Below are 18,502 nucleotides of genomic sequence, written 5' to 3' on the forward strand. Positions count from 1 at the left end.
AGGGTCCTCCCAGCTGCTGTAAGCATGTTGGCTTTTCCTTGGGGTGAGGTGGAAAGATATTGGAGGCCTATATGATTTGACTTGGATTTTTTTTCCCTTTAATTTATTGAGGTGACAATTGTTAGTCAAATTACATAGATTCCAGGTGTACAATTCTGTATTACATCATCTATAAATCCCATTGTGTGTTCACCTCCCAGAGTCAGTTCTCCTTCCATCACCATATATTTGATCCCCCTTACCCTCATCTCCCACCCCCACACCCCTTATCCTCTGGTAACCACTAAACCATTGTCTGTGTCTATGAGTTTTTGTTTCTCATTTGTTTGTCTTGTTCTTTTGCTGTTTTTGGCTTATATACCACATATCAGTGAAATCATATGGTTCTCTGCTTTTTCTGTCTGACTTATTTTGCTTAGCATCATACTCTCAAGATCCATCCATGTTGTCACAAATGTTCATATATCATATTTTCTTACCACCAAATAGTATTCCATTGTGTATATATACCACAAATTCTTTATCCATTCATCTATCGAAGGACATTTTGGTTGTTTCCATGTCTTGGCCACTGTAAACAAAGCTGCAATGAACATTGGAGCACACGTGTCTTTATGTATAAATGTTTTCAGATTTTTTTGGGTAGATACCCAGGAGAGGGATTGCTGGGTCATATGGCAATTCTATTCGTAATTTTTTGAGGAACCTCCACACTGCCTTCCTTAACGGCTGCACCAGTCTGCATTCCCACCAAGAGAGTACGAGGGTTCCTTTTTCTCCACAGCCTCTCCAACACTCGTTACTATTTGTCTTGTTGATGATAGCCATTCTGACTGGGTGAGGTGATATCTCATTGTGGTTTTTATTTGCATTTCTCTGATGATTAGTGATGTTGAGCATTTTTTCATATGTCTATTTGCCATTTGTATGTCCTCTTTGGAGAAATGTCTCTTCAGGTCCTCTGCCCATTTTTCAATTGAGTTGTTTGTTTTTTTGTTGTTGAGTTTCATGAGTTCCTTGTATATTTTGGATATTAGCCCCTTATCGGAGGCACTGTTTGCAAAAATCTTCTCCCATTCAGTTGGTTGCCTCTTTATTTTGTTGATAATTTCTTTTGCTGTGCAGAAGCTTATGAGTTTCATATAGTTCCATACATTTATTTTAGCTTTTACTTCCATTGCCTTTGGAGTCAAATTCATAAAATGCTCTTTGAACCCAAGGTCCGTAAGTTTAGTACCTATGTTTTCTTCTATGCAGTTTATTGTGTCAGGTCTTATGCTTAAGTCTTTGATCCATTTTGAATTAATTTTGGTACATGGTGACAGATAGCAGTCCAGTTTCATTCTTTTGCACGTGGCTATCCAATTCTCCCAGCACGATTTATTGTAGAGGCTCTCTTTCCTCCATTGTATGTTTTTAGCTTCTTTGTCAAAAATTATCTGTCCATATTTATGTGGTTTTATTTCTGGGTTCTCAATTCTATTCCATTGGTCTATGTGTCTGTTTTTCTGCCAATACCATGCTGTTTTGATTATTGTAGCCCTGAAGTAAAAGCTAAAGTCAGGGAGTGTGACACCTCCATTAGTGTTCTTTTTTCTTAAGATTGCTTTGGCTATTCGGGGTCTTTTGTGGTTCCAAACAAATCTGATGATTTTTTGTTCTATTTCTTTAAAAAATGCCATGGGATTTTGATGGGGATTGCATTAAATCTGTATATTGCTTTGGGTAATATGGCCATTTTAACTATGTTGATTCTTCCAATCCATGAGCACGGAATGTCTTTCCATTTCTTTGTGTCTTCTTCAATTTCTTTCAAAAATGCCTTATAGTTTTCAGCATATAGGTCCTTCACATCCTTGATTAAGTTTATTCCTAGGTATTTTATTCTTTTTGCTGCAATTGCAAAAGGAATTGCTTTTTGTATTTCTTTTTCTGAGATTTCATTGTTAGTATATAGGAATGCAATGGACTTTTGTACGTTGATTATGTAGCCAGCAAATTTACTGTATTCGTTTTTGTTTCTAATAGCTTTTTGGTGGAGTCTTTAGGGTTTTCTATATATAGCATCATGTCATCTGCAAAGAGTGTTAATTTAACTTCTTAATTCCCAATTTGGATGCCTTTTATGTCTTTCTCTTGCCTGATTGCTGTGGCGAGGACTTCCAACACTATGTTGAAAAGCAGAGGTGATAGGGGACAGCCCTGTCATGTTCCTGAATGTACAGCAAAGGGCTTCAGTTTTTCACCATTAATTATGAGATTAGCTGAGGGCTTGTCATATATGGCCTTTATTATGTTAAGGTATTTTCCTTCTATACCTATTTTATTAAGTGTTTTAATCATAAGTGGATGCTGTATCTTGTCAAATGCTTTTTCTGCATCAATTGATATAATCATATGATTTTTGTCCTTTTTTGTTTGTTTATGTGATGTATCACATTGATGGATTTGCAGATGTTGAACCATCCTTGTGTCCCGGGGATGAACCCCACTTGGTCGTGATGAATAATCTTTTTAATGCATTGTTGTATTCGATTTGCTAGAATTTTGTTTAGGATTTTTGCATCTGTATTCATCAGAGATATTGGTCTGTAGTTTTCTTTTTTGTGTTGTCCTTACCAGGTTTTGGTATCAGGGTAATGTTGGCCTCATAAAATGAGTTAAGGAGTACTGTCTCTTCTTCAATGTTTTGGAAGAATTTGAGCAGGATTGGTATTAGATCCTCTTTGAAGGTTTGGTAGAATTCACTAGTGAAGCCATCTGGTCCCGGACTTTTTCTTTAGGAAGGTTTTGGATGACTGATTCAATTTCCTTACGGGTGATCAGTCTATTTAGATTTTCCAGTTCTTCATCGTTCAGCCTAGGAAGGCTATATGTTTCTAAGAACTTGTCCATTTCTTCTAGGTTATTGAATTCGGTGGCATATAGTCCTTCATAGTATTCTTGGATGATCCTTTGTATTTCTGTGGTGTCCGTGATAACTTGCCCCTTTTCATTTCTGATTTTGTTAATTAGTGTCTTCTCTTTTTATCTTAGTGAGTCTAGCCAAGGGTTTGTCAATTTTGTTAATCTTTTCAAAGAACCAGCTCTTTGTCACATTAATTTTTTCTATTGTCTTTTTGTTCTCTATTTCATTTAGTTCTGCTCTGATTTTTGTTATTTCCTTTCTTCTGCTGACCTTGGGTTTCACTTGTTCTTCTTTTTCTAGTTCTTTAAGGTGTAACATGAGGTTATTTATTTGGGAGTTTTCTTGTTTCTTGAGATAGGCCTGTAATGAGATAAATTTCCTCTTAAAACTGCTTTCGCTGCATCCCAAAAATTTTGGTAGGATGTATTTTCATTGTCATTTGTTTCTATGTATCTTTTGATCTCTCCTCTAATTTCTTCTTTGATCCAGTCATTCTTTAAAAGTATATTGTTTAATCTCCATATATTTGTGTTTTTTCCTGCTTTCTTTTTACAGTTGATATCCAATTTCAAAGCCTTGTGATCAGAGAATATGCTTGGTATGATTTCAATCTTGTTAAATTTGCTGAGGCTGATTTTATGTCCCAGTATATGGTCTATCCTTGAGAATGTTCTACGTACACTAGAAAAGAATGTATAGTCTGATGTTTTAGGATGAAGTGCTCTATATATGTCAATTATGTCCATTTCATCTAATGTGTCATTTAGGGCTGCTATTTCGTTATTTATTTTCTGTTTGGATAATCTGTCCATAGCTGTCAATGATGTATTGAAGTCTCCTAGTATAACTGTGCTTTGGTCAATTTCTCCCTTTGGTTCTGTTAGTAGTTATTTGGTATATTTTGGTGCTCCTTAATTGGGGGCATAAATATTGATGACTGTTATGTCTTCTTGTTGTATAGTCTCCTTTACCATTATGAAATGTCCATCTTTGTCTCTTGTTATCTTTTTCACCCTGAAGTCTGTTTCATCTGATATTATTATGGCTATACCTGATTTTCTCTGAGTACCATTTGCTTGGAGTGTCAATTTCCACCCTTTCACTTTGAGTCTATGCTTGTCCTTGTAGCTGAGATGTGTCTCTTGGAGACAGCATATGGTTGGGTTTAGTTTTTTGATCCAATCTGCTACTCTGTGCCTTTTTATTGGTGAGTTCAGTCAATTTACATTTAGGGTGATTATTGATATGTGAGGATTTCCTGTCATTCTATCTTTAGTTTTCTGGTAAGGCTGTGTCTCCATTGTTTCTTTGCCTTTTTGTTGTTGTCTATTATTTCTGTGTGGTGGTATTCTATGATGTTTCCCTCTGTTTCTTCTTTTATTACAGTATATATTTCAGTTCTGGATTTTTTTTTTTTTTTTTTGAGTGATTCCCCTTACGTTTATGTAAAAGAAAGTTTGATAATTAGAATATTCCATTTTCTTCAGCACGCTTACTTTCTCCATTCCCATATTCCGGTTCAGGCCTTTACTCTCCCCCTTTTTGAGTTGTGGTTGCCACAAATTGTCCCTATTGATGGTGGTTGAATAGCCTCATTTAGTATTTCTTGTAGTGCAGGTCGTGTATTAGAAAATTCCCTTAGCTTCTGTATGTCTGGAAAGGTCTTTATTCCTCCTTCATATCTAAAGGATATCTTTGCTGGATATATTATTCTTGGTTCATAATATTTCTCTTTCAATAGTTTGAATATTTGGTTCCACACTCTCCTGGCTTGTAGAGTTTCTGCTGAAAAATCTGATGATAATCTAATAGGCTTTCTTTTGTAGGTTACCTTCTTCTTTTCCCTGGCTGCCTTGAGGATTCTTTCTTTGTCGTTGATTTTAGACAGCTTTAATACAATGTGCCTTGGAGAAGGCCTGTTGGGATTGAGGTAATTAGGTGTTCTATTTGCTTCTTGGATTCGAGGATCCAGTTCTGTCCACAAGTTTGGGGAGTTCTCATTCACAATTTGTTTGAATATATTCTCTGTTCCCTTCTCTCTTCTCCTTCTGGTATGCCCATTATTCTTATATTGCTCTTTCTGATGGAGTCAGAAAGTTCTTGTAGAGTTCTTTCATTTCTTTTAAGTCTCAAGTCTCTTTCTTCTTCTATCTGTGTAATTTCCAGTTTTCTGTCTTCGATGTCACTGGTTCTTTCCTTCATCTGGTCAACTCTACTACCTAAGCTGGTTATTTCATTCTTAATTTCTTCTATTGAGTTCTTAATCTCCAGAAATTCTATTTGGTTCTTTTTTAAAATTTCAATCTGTTTCATAAAATGCTCATGTTGTTCTTTGATTGTGTTTCTGAGTTCATTAAACTGCCTTTCTGTGTTTTCTTGCATCTCGTTGAGTTTTTTCAGAACTGCAATCTTGAATTCTCTGTCATTTAAGTCACATATTTCCATGTCTTTAAGTTCCTTTTCTGGAGACTTTTCACTTTCTTTCTGAGCTGTCTTGTTGCCTTGGTGATTCATGGCAATTATTGATTTATTATTTCTCTTCCTAGACATCTACAGGAGTGGCTTCTGCAACAGGTTGATAGGAAGAGGTCTTTCTTTTGTTTTCCAGTACTTCTTGGTAGAATGTTTTATTTTCTCTCCGTCTGCAGCCTTTTATTCTCTCTCACACGGTAGTGCTATGTTTTCTCTGCACTATTCCAGCTTCTCACACAATGGGGGGATTCCCTGGGAGACGGGCTTCTCCTCTGTTAATAGCTTGCCTGGGTCACAGGGCGCAGTGTCTGTGTGAGTATGCGGAGAGCTTTTGAAGTTCCAAAGCTCTTCCTGCACCAGATACAGAGCCCGTATGTTTCAGCAGTTGTTTACTCCTGCAGGGATCCACCCAGATAGGTGGGGACAGGAGCAGGGTGAGTTGTGAGAGGTGGCCCAGAGCAATGGCGGCGACTACCACCACAGCCGGTCCTGCTTCCACAGCTCCCTCCCCTTTGCTGGAACTAGTTGGGCTGCGAATCTGTGTCTGCGGTCCCCAGTTCTCAGAACAGCAAATATTCTGTTCTTTTGATCTGACACTGCTACTGTTCCACTTCTAGCATGGGGCAGGTGGGGTGGGGCGAGCTCTGGGAGGGTAGGGAGGGAGCGGCTAGTCTCAGTGCCTAAGGGTTCTGTTCTCTGCTCGGCAGTGAGGGCTTAAACCACCGTTTTCAGCCTTTTTTCCTCAGTCTTTTCTCCGAGGTCTCTGCCGTGAGCGTTGGGTTCAGCCGTGGTATATGCTATCCCCTCAGCCCTGCGGGCCATAAGAGGAGCCCGATTCTCCCACCTGTAGGTGAATTCAGTAGTGGGCCTCTTCATCTTGCATGTCTGCTGTACAGGGGGTCCTTTGTGGAGTTATTGTTGTTCGATTAGTTGTAAATTCCAGGGGAGCTTTACAGAGGCTCACCTCACGCCGCCATTTTGATGACGTCCGATTTGGATTTTAACAGGATGTCTGGAGCCTGTGTATTCGGAATAACCTGAAGAGGGGTGCCGGTGGAAGCAGGGAGGACAATTAGAAGCTATTGCTAAAATCTAGACAAGGAAGGTGGCAATGGAAGTAGAGAGAAGTGGTTGCAAGGAAGGTATACTTAAAAAGTGAAAACAACCTGATGTCCTGATGGATTGCATGTCAGATATGTGAGGAAGAGAAGAGTCAGTCATGAGTGGAAAGATTTGGCGTGAGCCATTGGAGCGATGGAGTTGCCATCATTGAGATAAGGAAGCCTGTGGGAAAAGCTGCATTTCTCAGGGGTGAGGAAGGAGATCAGGAGTTTAGTTCTGGATATATAAAGACTTTGTTAATTCCAGTTTGTCCTTGAATATATACCAGTTTCTTCTAGTTTTTGAAGGGAAAAGGTGCATACAGCCAAAAGGAAGATGAAGGGAAGGAGCTGAGCATTGAGTTCTCCTAGAGTTTGGAGTATGGAAAAGAATAAAAAACTAAGCGCTTTGCCAAGGTGACACAGGGAATGGAGCTGGGCCCAGAGACTTCTCCTGAGGCACAGGCCTCTCCACCTAATGACACATGCCTCATATGTCATCACAGGCTCTACAAACATTTCATCAGGACAAATGGGCTGAAAGTGGCATCTAAAAATGTTCTCTGATGAAATAGGGAAAAGATTTCCCCTTCTTCTTGTGAGAATTATTCAGTGAGAATCTGAGTCACTTAAATTTATGGAAGTTTAACAACAGAAATTTCCTGTTTTTTGATGTGGTTTATAGTAAGACTAGGCCAGCGCTGGATCGTAAGACATTTTTATTGTTATTTTATTATTATTTAGCTACAACACCAGCCAAGACAAATGAATAAGCCTCGCATGATGTCGTGGAAGTTACGAAATATCTGGGTACCCCATTCCAAATGCTTGTAACTAGCTGTTTCTCTGGCAATAAAGGGTTTTTTTTTGTTTGTTTGTTTTATTTTGTTTTTAGTGGAAATGTCAGCAAATTAGATTATAAATAGTGACACACAAGATTTCAAAACTGAAATCCCCAAATCAGGAAAAAGTTATGACCAAATTAGATTAGATTAAGAGTGGAAATGAAGAGTAATTCTGAGAAAACTTAAAAAGCTAGCATCTGTCAGAGAAACAAGCAGACACTAGAAAGTTTCTGATTAACTTGGCAGAAATTCATGGCTGCTCAAAATCTCTCTTTTATTTATTTATTAAAAGCCCTTGCCTTTCACATTTTGTCTTGTTAAGTTGCTATAAATGACTGTAGTTTTGCACTGGGTGGTGTCATAGTAGTTAGAAGTCAAAATGGTTTAGTTCTTTATAAAGAAGAGGCTCAAGAGAAATTAGACTAGTTTATTCTGTTATATAATAACCCAGTTGCAACTATAAGAAGGAAAGCTTTACTACTCCAATCTCTCCCTTTTTAAGTTGATATTAGAAAAAACGATTACTTTAGCTTTGAGATTCGACAAATCTGGTTTTGATCCCAGCCACAGCGGGGTGAGCCTTGTCAAATGATTTAACCAGCCTCATCCTTGGGTTTTTATTTTCATCTGTAAAATTTCAAAGATGTTGAAGATAAGTACTACACAGTACGGTACTTTGGATGTCAGGACTTAACTGTTGAATGGATGACTGAATTATTTCATACTAATAGTTAGACTTCATTAATTGCTTCTGTAAGATTTCATGGTTATTATATTAAAATTCTACCGGAAACCTTATTTTTAACGCAGAAATTTTATTTAAAACCAAGAAACCAATGTAAGTGTGGCCTAATTTCATGAATAAATGCCTACATTTAATAAAATGTTTACAAAGATGTTTTAGGATACAAAATATAAGTTCATGTTCAAGTATAAGACATTTACGTTCATATTATTTTGTTGATCAAACATTGTATGGAGTTTACTGTTCTAAGCATGCCTGATTCTGTGTTCTCAGTGCCAACACTCATATGGTCTTGATAATAAAAACTTTGACAACTAAGTGGAGAATAACAAGAAGCAAGCCTAATTCCTTGAATTTATGGCAAACATTTCCTGATGAATCTCCAAGTGGTGACAAGACTATATCTCTTCTGTCAGAGCACATGACCAGTGTCAAAAATCAGATTAAACCCCATGTAGATGAGGCAGCGTGCCAGCTGCAGTCAGGGGTGGGGTGGGGGTGGCGAGGAGATACTGCTATATCTGTCATAGAGGGAGTTGTAGAGAAAACTTAGTTGTTATTATTATTATCATTATCATTATTATCTGGAATTAGTCCCTGAATCCTTCTGGGATGTGCTGAGTTTCAAAATTAAGTTGAATTACTCATACTAGAGTCATACCAGCAATGTGTAGCTAAAACCAAATTTTGGAGATAGTCCAAAAACCCACCTAGAACTCTTGCAGCACATGTTCTCTCTCTCTCTCTCTCTCTCTCTCTCTCTCTCTTTCTCTCTCTCATCAAATATTAAAAAGAAAATTTTAATTATCTATAATATCACTTCCGGGGTAACTACTACTGTTAGCATTTCATTGTATTTCCTTTGAGACACAGGTACATATATTTGGATATATCGTAGATATTTCACCTTCCCTCCCCAGCGCCCACACACAGCGTGGGATCATAGCAGCTCTTAGGAGCGCCCAAGGAGCCCCTGGCACTCTGATGAGCTGTTGGCCTGTGACAGGAACAGTGGCTGCCCGTGCACAGCACCTCCGCGCCCTTCCCATCGTCATGCTGCCTCCTGGGCATGGGCAGTATGTCCTCTCTTAACCTTCCTCACCTGGTGGCATTATGGTGATTAGGTATCCAGCCTTTGGGGGCAGCCTGCTTGGGTTCAAATTCTGACTCTACGTCTCAGCAGTATGTGACTTGGACCAGTTGCTCTGACCTCTCTATGCCTCGGTGTCCTTATCTGTAAAACGGGGATAATAATAAGAGCATCATAATCGAGTCATACCAGCAATGTGTAGCTACAACCAAATTTTGTAATTAGCATGTACTTTACATGCAGCTCAAGAGTTGAGGGTTATGGGCTTCCGCGTTACTCCTTTGAGGCAGCCTTCTTACTCGCAGCCTCCCTCTATTTCTCTGAACTCCTTCAAAAAACTTTCTTCTTCCATCCAGTCTGAAAGCTCAACAAGGACTTAAGTCTGAGGAGCTGGAACCACAAACAAAACAGCGCCAGCCCCCCCTCAAATCCTGTTTACTTTTCATTGTTTATCCACACAGTTTGCTTTTGAAACCCTCTGCGCCAAACCTGCCAACACTGTCTGAGCCTGCCCAGCTAACATCTGCCAGATGAAGTTTCAAGAGCTGTCTGGAAGAGTGATGTCAAGGTCCCAAGATTTCAGGATTAATTAGAAACAAAAGGGTAATAACATGCGGGCAAAAAACAACAAGCATTATTCAGTTTGAGGAACTGATGCTAAAATAGGGGGAGATAATCTGATTACTTCCTGTGAAGGGATCATTCAATGTCCCTGGGTTTAAATATTTATATTTTAAGGTCAAGAATTCTTGGTACATTCTGTACAGCATTTTTGAACAAGTCATGAATTTTGGCAAAAGTCAAATTTCAGAGTGGGTGGAGTGGTGACTTGTAGGATGTGTTTGAGTGTCTCCCCTCTAAAATAAAAGAGGGTGCTGGTATGGGAGGAGTCTGCAAGAACAGAGCAACAGAGCTGGATGCTATCGTGGGTTCTGTCATTGACTTGCAGCTCATTGTGTTCTGTCCTTCAGCTCAGGTAAGCATCAATTATTTATGTAAAGTCTGTAATAAAAACGTTTCTATACATGTCATAAGAAAAGTATCAACAACTCACGTTTAAAGGAAATGTGCTTTCTTGAAATACATTAAAGGTGTTGTGTTTATTCTTATATTTGTCAAGTTCTGTATTGGTTCCACCCCTCCCCTGACTTTTCAAGAAAAAAAAAAAAGTAGTTCAGTGATTCTTTTGCTGAAAGAAAAATAGGGAAATCAGGTAATTATTTTCCACAGGTGTTCAAGTATTTTTAGAAAGCCTTTGGTAAGTCTTGGGGGAAAGCTGAGGCAGGGACAAATTTTGAGGGTTCATTGCAGTGTCCAGGGTAACTATTTGATTAATGATTTACCCATCAGTTTCCTATTCCTTAGTGGCTTTTTGATGACTATTTGCATGCGTGCCTGAGTGGGAGTCACATTTGTGCCCACAGCCACCACAACCTGTGTGGATGTCTGTGGTTTCATATTAGCATCTAGAATATTTTATTTTCTAGGGTCTTTTGAATTTTATGGTTCTAATGTTTTCAAATTAGGAACTCGTTTTCTTTCTTCCTAGGTTCTTTCAGTCCATTGTCATAAGATTGTGAAATACCATGACCATGGTCGGGCCTACCTGGCCCAAAGGTTCAGTAGGAATAAATACAAAGATGCATGTCTGAAACTCTGCTGTTATAAATATTTTACGTAACAAACACCTGTTGATTAATTCTCCTAGGGGGAGTATTAAGTAAGTAAAATTCATGGCTGTAAATATTTTGCTTGTGATTTTGCATGATTTCTTTTTTCAGTAGAGAGAGGCTGACAGCTCTTTCCAACCATAAATCTTAAGGAGCACGAAGGGCTTCCTCTGGGAGACCTGCACTATCGTATGTCACCGATTCAACTTGAATAATCTCAACAGTTATCAACACTTGCTCGACTGACAAACTGAGAATGAGACTTTGGGTCTTGGCAATTTTAACACTTCTCAAACTTTCCACAGTAGCTACGCTTAGTGAGTACTGCTTTTCAACTATAAGTTAAAAAATGTTTAAGTAATTCCAAGAACTTCTGCCTTATTTTAAACTGCTTGCTTCCATTTATTCCAGTTGAATCATAACCTGGAAAATTCATTTATGCTCTGTACTCATTCTTCATCACCAATCTATCAGGACAAATTCTGCATAATAAGCTATCATAATTTTAGTTTTACATATTCAAATATGTCAAAATTTAACTTGGTGCCTGTACATAGAAGGATTGTAAGCATTTGTTGATTGACAATGTATTTTGTGTGGATCGACATGGCTGCTTTTCCACTGGAGCAGTTTGGAAGACTTAGCTCCAAATTAATCCATTAATCTATAGTAACCATTAGAACATTTCATAAAAAATCTTAATCATTTGTTTATTCTTTCTTAGTTAAAGTATAACAAAGTATGGACCCTTTCTCAATTTAATCCTAGAAGGGAATATCCTAGAATATAGGAATTGTAATCTTTTCATATGATCCTTTCAGGATCATATTCATATATATACATATTTTTTTATTTGCAGGCAAATCATCCTGGGGCATGGAAAATGAAGCTTTAATTGTGACATGTCCCCGACAAGCACAATCTAGAAACCATGTGGACTGGTATTACTCAAAAACCAACAAAAGTATTACCACCCAGAAAGAAAATCGCATATTTGCCTCTGGGAAGCATCTTAAGCTTCTCCCAGCCAACATTGGAGATTCTGGAATGTATACTTGCATTGTCAGAAGGTAGTAATCCAGGCAGCCACCATCATCTTTGTACTTGCTCTCTTTTCTGTAAGGGTTGATAGTGTGAGCTGCCTTCACTTTCTTTCTTCCCTTTGTAGTATTTTCTGGAACAGTTGAATTTACAAAATGATTTGAATGAAAGAGTGCTTCTAGGAACACCACCAGGTTGGGGTTTAGGCTTACGATTATGAACTATTTGGATGGATAACCACAGGGATTAATTTGTAGCCCAGTTAGAAAAGGCCTAGCTTTCCTGGTGACCAAGAGAACTAAGACCAATTGCTCAATTTTGGCTGAAGTGAGAACAAACCAGCACAAAAACCAATAACCTAGGTGATGGGTATCCAGGAGGCCTATGGTGGGTGCAAAGGGGGCAGTTACCAGTGCCTTATGCTGAGGTAAGCTAAAGAGGGTTATAGGAGATTGTGTGCCTACAAAGCACTTACTCTATATACAAATTGTTAAATGTTTTGACTTTGTGCCAGTATTTGGTACATAGAAAATGTCAGATGAACTACATTAAAAGGCACGATGTGTGTAGTTATGTGCCTAGGTTCTGAGGTCAGACAAGTTTCAGTTTTAAATTCATGCTCACCAGGTAGCTGTATGATGCTGGCAAGTCACTTCTCTATCCCTCAATTTCCTCATCTGTAAAATATGTTGATAATATAACCCAGTTCAAAACATTATTGTGAGAATAAAATGAGTTAATGTTATCATGATGAATGTTACATAGTGAAATGTCAATGGTACATAGTGAACTGTTTATGCTAAGAGCATTATCGCAGATATAGTGCATAAAATAATGTTTTAGGGCTGTCAGAGGGGTTATGTTTTATCTCAAATGTATCAAAATAGTATTTAAAGCCCTAGATTTTAATTATTAATTAAAAAAAGAAACCAACCATTCTATCAGTTGTTGTAAGAAGAAAAAAAATTAGTAAAATGTAGATTTGGATGAAGTTATTTCATAATCCTAAGTAATTTTTAAAAGTTGTTTGATTTACTTTAATAGTTCTAACTTCAATAAGACTGGATATGTGAATATCACCATACATAAGAAACAACCAGGTTGCAAAATTCCAGATGACCTGATATATTCAACAACATCTACATCACCAGAAAAATCTAGAATATATTGTCCTACCATTAGCCTCTACAATTGGACAGCACCTGTTGAGTGGTTTAAGGTAAAAAGAAACTGGGGGGAAATAATTGAAAATTATTCAATGTAAATAGATGTAAGTAAAGAATTACTGAAAGTGTAATGGCATTTTTCATTTCAGGGTTGTACAGCTCTTCAAGGATCAAGGTACTATACACATGGGACATATTTGCTGATTGACAATGCAACTAGCAAGGACGCGGGCGATTATACATGCAAATTTATGCACAATGAAAATGGAGTCAATTACATTGTGACAGCAACCAGATCATTAGAAATTCAAGGTAAGCTACTGAATTTAACAAAATAGAATATTTGACAACAGATCACGTGGGAGGAATGGGGACCTTCTTGTTGATTTTCCTGTGCTTCATCTTCCTGTCTGATACGTCCTCCTGCTTCATCTAATTTGCATGGTCTCTACCATGATGCAAAGAGATTTTCTAAATACACTACCAAGATTTAAGAAATTTCAGAGGGAGATTACGCTTTTAATTCAAAGCCATATCTGTTCTCTCCTTTTTGACTTCATTTTTCAAAGATCGTGTGATCTGAATGTTACCTTAATTAACTTTTTTGAATGGCCATACAACTATTTGGAGAGCAAGGTTAACTTTCCTTCTCCCAATTTGTTATCAGAGGCTCTACAAATAGAAAAAAAAAATCTTAGCTTTTAATGTAACTCACTGGGTTAGCTTTGTAAAGATACATAGATATTGTTGAGCGACTTTCAATCCTGTTTTACAATGCTCTCAACATCATCAATAACTTCACGTAGGTCACTTAATTATATGTTTTTTTTTTTTCAAATATATTTTCAATTCTGTAAAAGCCCATTTGGGGGAGAGTTCACAATCAGGAGTATCAAATCTACAAAGATATGTCTCCTTAGCTGAGCTTGAGGTCTGGCTGTACATGAAGTAGAACCAATATGTGTGGCAGATGTCTTAGGGCAAAGCAGTAGTGGGAGAAAGAGTTCCCTGCAGTTTTTCAAAGCTCCACTGTAGAATAAGCATCATCAGACCACATTTCTATCAGTGCGTCTCACTGATTCACATCAAAACCTGCAGGGATTCTTAATCACACCACCCTGAGAACCAAGGGGTGTAGAAATGCAGCAGTGCTCCAGACACCCTCTTTTCATGTCTCTAGGCATCAGGGACACTGGGAATTAGAATTTCCTAGTAGGATGGGCTTCGATGGTGGAAAGCTGTGAGCAGAAGTGTGGACTTATGTGTTTATCATTCTCATGAGTCTTTTGAACTCTTCTTTCCTGTAAAATTATGGTTTTCTAACAATTGTTTGTTGATGTGATAAATTTAATGGGTTGGACCACTATTTGTTTAATGAGATAAAAAAGAATAGAAAGTATCAAAGGGCATTATAGGTAGTAAGAGAAAGTATTACTAGATTTTTTTTGTTTCAGTCATGAGTGTGTGTGTGTGTGTGTGTGTGTGTGTGTGTGTATGTGTGTGTTTGTTGTCATTGTCATTGTCAGAAAAATTTGAAAAATATTGCTATGGAACAGAATAGAAAATGAAAATACAAGCTTTATATTTATGATAATCCAAATGCTCTTCTAATACTTACACTCTTTTGTCTTTGATTTAAGATCAGGAAGGCTTTTCTGTATTTCCAGTAATTATAGCCCCTCCACAAAATGAAACAAACGACGTGGAAATCGGTAAGAAAACTTTAAGAATGCTGTAAATGTTGCCTGGAAAATCCAAATCCTTCCCTTTGACGCCTGATCTGAATTCCCCAAGTGGGGGTCATGCAATTAGCATAGTGGGTCTTGAGGATTAAATGAGATGTCGCGGGTGGACCCACCTGTCTTGGCACATGTTAATGTTAAGAATACGTGGTCACAGCAATATGCAGCGTTTACATTTGGATTGCACTTTGTACCTCATGGTGCCTTCACATGTACTGTTGTCACTTCTATCGAGAAATTGTTCCCACTTTACCCTAGTAGATACTTAGGCTCAGCTAGGGTCAACAACGTACCCCAGGTTGTAGATAATCAATGATGGAAGGACGAGAGCCCAGACTTTCTAACTCTGTCCATCTCTGCCTTTCCTGGTCCCCAGCAAGGGTGAGATACAACTCAAAGTTCTTAGCCCATACAATGTCCCCTCACCTGGTCTTCACCTTCCTCTTGGCCCATCTGCAGCCATTAACCCCACGTACCCCATGTCCCCCCACACTGACTGCCTCACAGCTCTTATGCTGATAAATAGCATTTCCATAGTCTTCCCTGACTTGCCCACGGTGTGCCTCCCTGTCACCTCACAACACTAAGCTCAAATATCACCTCCTCTCTGAAATCCCCCCATGCCACCCTTCTTCCCTGTCAGAGAGCATGATCAGAGCCTCGTTTTTATGGAGTCCAGGGCCATCATTTACATGTGCAGCATGACAACCCTACTCCCTGCAGTGATTTCTTCCCCTGTATTCCCATGTCACTTCGTCAATCTTTCCATTAGAACACAAGGATACCTTGTGTTCTAATTGGTTATTTATACCCTTGGACCCTTCCAAGAGACGCTGAGCCCCTCATCCCTCTTCAGATGCCTAATTCTAGACACAGGAACCAAGGGCTCAAAAGGGATGGCTGAATGCATACTCTAAGGTAGGAAGGCAGCCCTTATGCTTTCAGTTGTGAAAGGAGGGATTCTCCAGTTAAGGGACTTGGCATGGAGAGGGCTCTTGCTGGACCATTAAATACCAGGTAAAACGCTTTACTTACCAAGGTAGCTTATAGAGAGGTAAAGAGAATTTGGAAGGAGAACAGTGTGCACGAGAGCTGTTAAAATGAAATTCAAATTTATGGTAAAGAGAAATACTGTATCGTAATGGGGGACTGGTGAAGCTAGAGTCACTTGTGTCTACTTTTCACTGGGGATAAGAGGAGTGTGGGGAGCTAAGCTTCAACAGAATTGTTAGTGAAATGAAGATCACGGGGATGGGGAGGAGGAAAAGGGAGGGCATAGAAAGGAGACGGTGGTAAAGATGAGGAAGGGGATTGGAAATCAATTCATGGCGCATACTAGGTGATCAATGAACTTTTTACATTATAGTAAATACTAGTTGCAGAATTTAATTTTATTGATGAGTTTCTTTACTTCTCATCTAGGAAAACCAGCAAACTTTACTTGCTCTGCTTGCTTTGGGAAAGGCGTTCAGTTTTCAGCTGCCGTCCTGTGGGAGGTTAACAGAATCAAAGTTAGGAGGTTTGGTGAAGCAAGAATTCAAGAGGGGCAAGAGCAAAACCAAAGGTATTTTCCTACTGAAGTTAGTTAAAGCACCCCCGGCCCCTTCCACACAATTGCAACGACAAAGTAAGCATTAAAAGTAACAAGTTGCGTTCTTAGTTCTAGCAATGACCTGACTTGTCGAAGCATCATCTTAAGCATAGCTGACGTAAGAGAAGAAGACTTGTCGCTGACGTACGACTGTCTGGCACTGAATTTGCATGGCTTGAGAAGACACACCATAAGACTAAGGAAAAAGCCAAGTAAGAAGTGTTTCTGAGACTTTGGCCACCAGAGTGTGCTGTATCAGCTGTAAAGCTGAAACCATTTTCTTAGAGAACAAGGTATTGCAGTGTGGTTCCAGGGCGACCCATCAAGACAACAGAAGTGGCCCGTCTCATAAAATGGGCTTCTCCTCTTGCACACACTAACTTTCTGCAGTGAGGTCTTCTCATAATGTTTCTGTTGGTCTGGCTGCTCCTCTACTGCTTTATTTCCTCCTCTCCTTCCTCTTCTTCCTTCTCTCCCTCTTCCTCCTCCTGTTGGTGCCTCTCCAACACCCAACTGCTTCCTTGGTTGTCCTTCTGCTTTCTAACTTCATTAGCTCTCTTTGTATCACTGTATGTGAAAGAAAACACACCAATAGCAAACTGTGAATATGTTCTTTTGTCACCTTCTATAACATATTATACACGTTTCCTTTTATAATGTATTTTTTGTCATTAGAAAACCACCACACATCTTGTTAGTGAGGTTGGCAAAGTGCATACAAAGGAAGTATTTCATTACTGCCCATTCCAGTAAGAAACTCTTATCCTGACATGTTGCTTACGTTGTCATTTTAAGAATGTTCTCTGGTTACATCTGGGTTGGATTTGCTTTCCTATTATATGTACTTGGTGATTTTATTCCTTCTAGTTTATTTGTATTTGTTACCTTTCACCTGTTTTTCTGCAAATCAACATGGTTATACTCTGTTTCAACAGCTGTGTAAATTAAACAAAAATTGTTGCTACTCTTGTCAAATTGTCACAATGCATTCCTTTATTTCTAATCATAGAATAAAAGAAATTACAGCATGGTCTTGAATTTTAAAAACAAAAACTTAATAAGCCTATATCCTCATTGTATTAAATAAATAGTTGATACTCATAATAATAATATTACATATTTATTCATTGTTTCCTATGTACCAGGACCTAATTATTTTACATTTAATTTCTCACTTTTTTAAAAAAATCAATACTCCAGGAGGAAAAGACTATCACTATCATCTAATTTTAAAAATGAGAAAATTGGGGCAAAGGGAAATTGAACAATTTGCCAAGTACTAGAGTTACAGATCAATAATTCAAGCCCACATGGTGTTTTCCTGTTTATAAGCACTTATAGAAAGTATTTAGTGTTGTCATCACATAAAATAAATATTTATACATTTCTAAAGCCATTAACACTTGGGAAGATATTGAACTTCAACTTCCTCTAATGTCTTGGATGAACTGCTTTCCTTCAGTTGAAAACAGCCAGACACATCCACAATAATCTCCACAAAATGTATAGATTCCTGGCAAGAGAGTTTTTAGAAAAAGTCAACTGGAGAGGAATCCTGTTGAAATAATTTACTTGGGGAAAACCGAGCATGTAAACTGATGGCAGTGCAGACTGTAAGCTGCCTGCTCATGTTCAGTTCCCCGCCAGCTTTGAGTGACTTCACCTCAGTCAATCTTGATCTCACCCAGCTGCATAGTCAGGGAGCTGCTGGACAGTTGGGGGAAAGTTTCATACTGGCGTATGGGCCAGTAATCATCCAGGTCAAACAGGGGAGCTCGTGGAGACTTGAGATGAAAATCAAAAGAGAACTGTATAACCAATTCTCATGTGACGTCCTTCTCATGTTCATCAACAAGTGGGACTGTTTGTAAGTTATGTTAGTTGACAGTTCTAAAGAGGGAAGTAAAACGTAACACAGCCACAAATTCTATTAATGAGCACAGTTCTTATGTTTGACTTGTACATATCTGTTCCAAGCCCTTGAAAATGGGGACCATCTTGCATATGTATTTTGTGAAGCAGTGAGCACAGTGTAAAGTTCAGTGATGGCTAAATAATGTTCGCCATAGAGAAGTAAAGGGTATGCATGGGACCTAGGACCCAGCAGTGTGACTTCTCCATCAGATATGCTT

General features: G+C 38.5%; 1 protein-coding gene across 4 annotated transcripts in view; it reads left to right on the forward strand.

Annotated features, from left to right (window-relative positions):
• The window catches only part of IL1RL1 (interleukin 1 receptor like 1), a 59,547-nt gene that overhangs the window by 33,584 nt on the left and 7,461 nt on the right, over positions 1 to 18,502 (forward strand). For 2 of the 4 annotated variants that reach the window (XM_074332458.1, XM_074332459.1), the window contains exons 2-9: positions 9,622 to 9,763; positions 10,942 to 11,147; positions 11,690 to 11,900; positions 12,916 to 13,090; positions 13,187 to 13,349; positions 14,678 to 14,749; positions 16,202 to 16,343; positions 16,440 to 16,582. In XM_074332458.1, coding sequence (XP_074188559.1) covers positions 11,087 to 11,147; positions 11,690 to 11,900; positions 12,916 to 13,090; positions 13,187 to 13,349; positions 14,678 to 14,749; positions 16,202 to 16,343; positions 16,440 to 16,582 — 967 coding nt within the window. In that variant the 5' untranslated portion in view covers positions 9,622 to 9,763; positions 10,942 to 11,086. Of the gene's footprint in view, positions 1 to 9,621; positions 9,764 to 9,979; positions 10,137 to 10,941; positions 11,148 to 11,689; positions 11,901 to 12,915; positions 13,091 to 13,186; positions 13,350 to 14,677; positions 14,750 to 16,201; positions 16,344 to 16,439; positions 16,583 to 18,502 lie in introns of those variants that run through there. The other 2 variants (XM_019753804.2, XM_074332461.1) reach the window with 1 other exon arrangement.

The sequence above is a fragment of the Rhinolophus sinicus genome, linkage group LG05, assembly GCF_036562045.2.
Source record: "Rhinolophus sinicus isolate RSC01 linkage group LG05, ASM3656204v1, whole genome shotgun sequence".
In the NCBI taxonomy this organism is placed as follows: Eukaryota; Metazoa; Chordata; class Mammalia; order Chiroptera; family Rhinolophidae; genus Rhinolophus; species Rhinolophus sinicus.